This window comes from Eptatretus burgeri, chromosome 17, assembly GCF_056783735.1.
Source record: "Eptatretus burgeri isolate ZD-2024b chromosome 17, Ebu_testis_v1, whole genome shotgun sequence".
NCBI classification, from domain to species: domain Eukaryota; kingdom Metazoa; phylum Chordata; class Myxini; order Myxiniformes; family Myxinidae; genus Eptatretus; species Eptatretus burgeri.
In genome coordinates, this window is record NC_140977.1 from 53,608,694 (window position 1) to 53,616,193 (window position 7,500).

Here is a 7,500-nt window from a genome sequence, read left to right on the forward strand (position 1 = left end):
ATCAGCAAGCTGGCACTCATTTTGCCGACCTCGGAAGGATGGCAGGGAGAGTTAACCCCACCTGGTATTAATTAAACAGCTTCGCAGGATTTGAACTCAGGACCCTAGGATCCCAAGCCCACCACCCTAACCATGGTGGGCTTGGGATCCTCAGGTCCTGAGTTCAAATCCCACTCAGCTGTTGAATCCAAATCCCACTCAGCTGTTTGTGTTGGGCCTCAAATTTTGTTGCAGCCAACATGGGCCACAACCACCATTCTGATCCGTTCCATAAGGGGGTGATCGACGTCCTGAATCCATATTCGTAAACTTTTGTTTGTCGACGAACAGACATAAATACTTCCTCACTCTGCTGGAACAAACAGGGACGCATCCTCTCCTTCACATGAGAGAATGAAGCAAGTGATGGATGCCTCAAGTGCTTCACATCGTTCTTTGGAAATAAAATGTCCCTGAAGTTATCCGAGATCAATGTGATCCTCCGCTTTCTGCGAAACGCTCCATGATAGAGATTGCGGTTGTGGGTGATGATGCCATCTGCGGTGAAGCTGGAAGCTTTGGAACACTTTGGCGTTTTCAGAGTTCAATAAAGTTTATAAAGAAAGCTTCTGAGAGCACAACAAATCTCCAGGCTGTTTGAACACACGTGTTCATCAAAATTAACAACGGAGGCACTGATGACGTCATCGATGGACACATCCGCTGCAATGGATTTCCTTTATTTCGGATCAGACACATCTGATTAACAAGAAACAATCATGTTCCATTCTGAAAGGTTAAATTTACTTACCAATGGGATCATTTGTCTTACCAACAATAGGATCAGTCGTTTGCCTCTAGAATGGACATCATATTGTTCTTTCCATGTTTGTACCAACAATAGGATCAGTCGTTTGTCTCTGGAATCGACATCATATTGTTGTTTTCACGTTTGTGAGGTCATTGTGATGTGGTCGTCCAATCATAACCTTCCTTTAAACCCAGATACAAGCAATCTTGGAGATTCTGCTGCCTTGCAGACACGCTTTTGAAAGTCCTTTTGAACAGTTTGCGAATGACACGTCGGGACAACATAATCCTTGTGATGAGGGATGTGTGAGTTTAACAGAATGTTTTTATTTATTTATTTCAAATGTGTCGTGGCATTCCGATTTGCTTAACGAGGAATGTCATCAGCAGGCAAAACAAGCTCGAATGAGCTAAGTTCCTCGTCCTCTTAACGATGACGTCATAAAAAACGAATATGACGTCATTGTGATGTATCAGGTTTGCGATAAATTAATTATCTGTGCTAATGCCCGGCTTGATTCCCGCAAACAAAATTCAAACAGCTTGCCTAGTTTCGGAGATAATGGTATAGGCGATTGCCATTAGCGGCGATATTATGACGTCAACTTTTTTTCGAGGAAGAATTTCCAAAATCGGAGATGGTTCCTACCTGCGTGTGGGCTTTCTGCATATACATGGCAAGTTTCACGAAAATCCGATGAAAACTCTGGGTTGTGAAACAAAAAATGTCAAACAATAGGAATGACGTCATAAAATTGATATGACGTCATAGTGATATTTTGTATATATATATTGTGTTTGTATATATTTGTTTGTATATATATAACGTCAACATTTGTGAATATTTCCAAAAAAGTGAAGAAACAAGTCATAAAAACATTTTTTTTTAATGGAAAAGGATGTAGAGATGTCCCTCCAAAAAAAATATGTCAACAAGGTAGGGATGGTCACAACAAATGATCATGTGAAACCATCCCTCCGTCCTTTTACATTAAAAAAAATGTTTTTATTACTTGTCTATTTGCTGATTAATCTACCCTTACCTGTGCTGTGATATCCCTCATCCTTCAGGTAGGCAGGCCGCAGATTCTTCCCTCTCTGCACACCTTCATAGAATCACGAGCTGGTCAAACCCTTGGAATATATCTTTCAATCCTGACAAATATCACACTCTCACTCACGCCCTCTCTATCTCTGAAAGGACCATCTGGCAAACCCTCCCATCTACGTCCATAACAATCCTCTTGAGGAAGTTCAGTCATTCAAATTCCTGCCTCGATCAGCCATGATGTTTCTTGGGAAAACTACATTTCTAAGTTGGCCACCCAAGCCAGTTTTCCGACTCCATCATATGAAGTCCTTCCTTGGTGCACCTGAACTCGCATACAAGTACAAGCCTGGTGTTGGCTGAACAGCTAAGGTGGCTGGCTGAAGATCTCGGGGTCTTTGAATTTGAGTCCTTGTCAAAAATTCGTTGAAAGAACACCAGGTGGGTTGACTTAGCCTGTCATCCTTCTGTGGTTGGCAAAATGAGTACTAACTTACTGGTACCAGGGGCACTGCATCAGTGGCATAGCCATGCTTCCAGAAAATGATGCAACCAGTAGCCACAGACGGCATATGAAGCAACAACAATCCACCTACAAGTCTTTATGCTGTTCATGTTGTTCTGTTCCATCCAAATCCATTCAATAGTCGAGCTCCTCCACGAACCTCGACATTGTGTACACTGTGTGTGTGTGTGTGTGTGTGTGTGTGTGTGTGTGTGTGTGTGTGTGTGTGTGTGTGTGTGTGTGTGTGTGTGTGTGTGTGTGTGTGTGTGTGTGTGTGTGTGTGTGTGTGTGTGTGGAGGGGAGGTGAGGGTAAAGGAGATCCCTATGATTGTTCGATCGAACCTCCACGACACAATGTGGGGGTTTGTCGAGGAATTGCAGTCATCGCGCAAGCATTGGGACAGTTTGTCCAGCCCTGTTTTCTCTGGAATACCATGGAAAAGCAGCTTCACACTAACTAGGCTTCATTGGTTTGGTCAATGTATGGCATTGCTTGGCTTGGTGCGTCTGAATTAATCCACAAGTTTTTGAGATATCCTGCTCACAGCTTAATGGTGAGGGTGGTGGCCTTGGGATCATAGGAACCTGAGTTCAAATCCCACTTGGCTGTGGAATTAATACCAGGTGGGGTTGACTCTGCCTGTCATCCTTCCGAGGTTGGCAAAATGAGTGCCGGTATCCTGTGTCGGAGTGGCGACCCGTCCAGGATTGTGTCAAATAGCCAAGGAGACTGCTGAGGCAGCACCAACGCTCTGCACAGAGTATGGTCCCAATGGATGGATTAGTGAGTGCCAGGGAGTGTTTTAGGGCAAAAAAAAAAGAAATTGAAAAATTTGGAAAAAAAAAAGTTGAATCTTTCTAAAATCATTCTGTCGACGAAGCGCCTAAGCTTTTGTGGTGACGTAAAAGGTAATATCAAATGATCCCCAACCCCATTCCTGAGTGGGCGTACGGAAGTGTTTTCGGCACCCACCAAAAAAATAGAGAAAAAAAACAAAATTTGATTTCTTCAAAATGCCAACAGAATGAGAACAGCACCATGTCGCACCAGGTACTCCAAAGATGAAGGAAGATGTGTAATACCGGCTACCACCAAAGGTGGCGCCATTTTCACCACAAGTCAATTTTGGAGTTTCAGGGACATCTACGTTTGCTCCATTGGAGTAATATTGTAGATGAGTTACTTTAATTTCCCCAAAGTGGGTTTAATGCATGATAATGGGGTTACTACGGGCCAATTGTTGTCGGGGATGCACGTCTCAAGACGTTTAGCATTGCAAACAGCCGGTGCTTCACGACCCCCAGAAGCGGATGGAATCGTGTCCGCGGAACCGGGCCGGATCCCCGTGGACCTCTTTGCCGACCCAGGGTCAGGTGGGGGAAACGATAACTGCTCAATCGGCCCGTTACATGGGAGTAGAGGACCGCGCATCTTTGACGGTGGAGTCAACGTCATGCTCGTCACTTTGCAAACCAATCGCACGTTCGGAGTGGAAACCCACTCGTAAAAAAAAAGGAACCTAAATACTTTTATTTACATGAAACATTCAAAATCTCAACGGATTATTCTGCGTCACATCACGAAGACTGGAATACAAAAGCGAGAAAAAATCTGGCCGAGGAGAGGGAAAGGGAAATAAATAGGATAAGGAAAGACGTCACAAAAAGGTTACCTCTTGCAGGTGAAACAATGGAATGTTGCGGCTCGGCGAAACATCTTTTGAACCCAAAGAATGGTTATTTGTGTCATTGTGAAAACCGATGCCTTGATCGTTTAGCACCGTCAACTCAAAAGGAAAGACTTTTCGAAAGAAAACCTTCAACGGAATATTTCTAGGAACATGCTATAAGTCTTCTCTTTCTATAAGAAGGTTGGTTCCCCTTTGAGAAACTTTTTTTTTTGTGCTGATAATGCTTTTTATGTTTTTACTTGTATATCTTCACCCGACCACAATACTCGTATCTTGCCAGGCTTCAACTGGTCTGGCTGACACAAATAAATAAATAAATGAACAAACCGATGAGAATTTTGCAGGCCGTAACGGACCGGAGGGTCTTTCGCATCAACTAGCTTGAGAGTTGAGATGCCAGCATGATGCCGTGTGTACACAGCCGAGAGGATTGCGTGCGGGAGGCTTTCTTAAAGCCAGACTGTCTCAAAATCTGGATATCGGGATTTTTTTTCCTCGTTTCAGGCCTTAGGTTGATGGCCTGGGATGGGCCAGGCTCTGTGCCAGTTGAATTTTTTTTGGCCTTGCAGTTGATGCTTTGCGTGCTTCGAAAAGCGGATTTGTCCTCCGACGTTGGCCGGATCGTGTCTAGTGATGGGAATATATGAGCACGCTGCACGCGTTCTACCTGATGACCGTACAGGTGTGTACAGAGAAAGCTGAGATGGAGGCATGGCCTTAGCTTACAGGAAATGAACTTGAGCAGCATCGTAAACTACTGAGAGGGGGAACAGAGAGTCGGCGTACAAACTACTAAGAGAGATCCACCTGTGATATGACAAAAGGTGTGTGTATGCGTCATGATTGAAAGCGTGTAGCTTCAGCACACTAGCATAATCAAATCGTCGGTGGGATTTAAAAATCCCGGCACAAGCACAACAAAATGGATGGCTCGCTGCAGATACGCCGGGTAAAAGAAGATCTATTCGCTTTAGGTTGGCAGAGCGTACCGTTCATCTTAAGCTCCTAAGCACGAAGCATTAATGCAAGCTGCAATGCTAAAAGATATACACGTCTCGCAGAGGGCTCATGCATTCCTTAACCATCTGACCCACCCGGAGAGAAGAGAGGATGAAGCTTGAGCTCGAAACCAGCACGTTACTCATTCGTCGATAAACGTGGCTATGTAAGCAAACCTTTCATACAACAAGTAACTGCAGCCTTCTGACTCAGAAGCAACCTTACAGTGGGCTTTTGATGGGTTCCTTTGTTTGCACCACCGAGCTCGGGGACGTGATCTGACACTTTCATTCTGGTGTTGCCATCTTGAGTCGTCTGCATCGTTGCGATGACCCTAATGTGACCTCGCACCTTCCGGCGTCACCTTTGAAGCGGCTGAGCACAAATTGCAGTCACAAGGAAGTTGGGACGCAGAACCTTCAATGTCCATTCACCATGCCGGCCTGAACCCATCTTCTCACCATCCCAAATTTCTCCACAAAGTCCAAAGTACTCTTGGAAGGTTTTCTGTTATGGTGTTAACTCGCTCCTCATACTGCGAAACCTCAGTTGGTTTGTTCATCGCGCCCCTTCAAGAAGCAAAACGGTCCGGTCCCTGCTTCGACGTCTCTTTGCTTTTGCCTTTATCCTTGTGGCATCCCGTCTCGGAGACCAGGGCTATTTGAGAATCCATTCGTTAACTGTCAGGAGAGATGACAAAGAACGAAGCACGTTAGTACAGCGCTGGTCAGAGGATTTCCAATTCTCCATCACCTGTTAACAAATTGCCTCCAGGGCAGTGTGCAGACAGCCCTCGTGGGTTTTTAGGAGGCTATTCCAAATGTGATGTTCTTTGCACTAGACTGGCTGTGAAAACCAGACAATATAAAGTGACAAACAAGCTATTTCCAAAGGAGCAAGCTTTTAGAACTACAACGGCACTTGGTAGAGAACATACCTCCGCAAGACCGAACAGTTTACGTTTTGTATCCCACTGATAGGCCGGATGTGAATCCGGACCTGAACCAAAATTTAATAAACTTGTTCAGTTCTTGTCACCGAACCAACTTCGATCCGGGTGAGTCAAAATCACTTTTAAAATTCTTGCGTCCGGATTCCGATCTTCACCAAAATCTAATAATTTCTTCATTGTCACACACCCAACCTGTCTCCTAGGTTTTGTCTGAATTAATCGACAAGTTTTTGAGATATCCTGCTCAAAGACAGACAGACAGACAGACAGACAGACAAACAGGGTGAAAACGTAACCTCCGACCACCTTCGTTGGTGGAGGTAATTAGAGCTTGAGCTAGTGATGCAGGCTTGAGAACATTTTTACAAAACTAAGGGTAAAAAAGTTAGAGGCCGTTGGTTGAATTCTTCCGAATGACCTGGAACAACAAGAACTATTTGAAAAGCCAGAAAAACCCCATCCAGGTAACAATGCCAAATACTTTTCTTGGATACACATAATGTGAGATAACATGCTATTGTGTCAGTCTGCCTTAGGATGAGTGGAACATCAGTCCTGAAAGTGTGAATCAACGCGCTGAGCGTTGCTTGCCGGCCATGCGCACCCCTGTACTGCAGCTTTCGGGGTTTTTTATTGGGACAGTCCTTGCTTGGCGTGCTGAAGTTGATGTTGGTGCGGATGCAGCGATTTCCCAGGGGCTTTGTCGGCCGAACGTTGTCGCTCATGCTGTGAAAGATTTGAGACGGCTGGTTCTGGCTCAGCAATCGTAGGGAGTGAATCTACGGTGAGGAGAAAAGGACGAGGAAGGGTAGTTATCTTCCTGGAAATGGCTGAAAATGCAGATACGGATTAATGGCACACGGTATCATAATCCCAATAATAGGACTTAGGCAGAAAGGGTGACTGTGATATATACATATATGTATGTATATATATATATATATATATATATATATATATATATATGATATAAATCTCATTCTAACCACTGACTCACTCACTGATATTAAAGATCGGTACCTACCAGGTGATGTAGACGTAAAAAGCTGAAATTTTGCGTGCCGACAGACATCGAAGCCAATCCACCAGGAAAAAAAAAGAAATCACAGAACCGTCGGAAAGCGTCCGTAAATGAAACTAAATTTTTTTAAAATAATTAAATGAAAAAAAGTAAATTAAACAAAACCAAAAGCGGGTGAGCGACCCGACACAATGGGGCAGCACGGTTTGTTATTGCTTACAATGTGTAAGCACACCCCACTAGTGTGTATATATATATATATATATATATATATATATATATATATATATATATATATATATATATATATATATATATATATATATATATATATATATATATATATATATATATATATATATATATATATATATATATATATATATTATGAGCGGGCGTAGTGGCGTGCGCCTGTAATCCGGCGACTCAGAGGCTTGGGTTGGAGGATCGCTTGAAGACGGGAGCTCTGCACTGGGCCGCGCAATGAGAGGGTGT

The 7,500-nt window shown here is 43.7% G+C and overlaps 1 protein-coding gene across 1 annotated transcript in view; it reads right to left on the reverse strand.

Annotated features, from left to right (window-relative positions):
* Positions 1-3,858: 3,858 nt before the first annotated feature.
* Positions 3,859-7,500, reverse strand: part of CA10 (carbonic anhydrase 10 (inactive)) — a 320,755-nt gene continuing 317,113 nt past the window's right edge. The window contains exons 8-9 of the mRNA XM_085863336.1: positions 6,589-6,763; positions 3,859-5,712 (exon numbers count right to left, since the gene is read on the reverse strand). Of these exons, the coding sequence (XP_085719462.1) occupies positions 5,690-5,712; positions 6,589-6,763 (198 nt within the window). The 3' untranslated portion in view covers positions 3,859-5,689. The remainder of the gene's footprint in view (positions 5,713-6,588; positions 6,764-7,500) is intronic.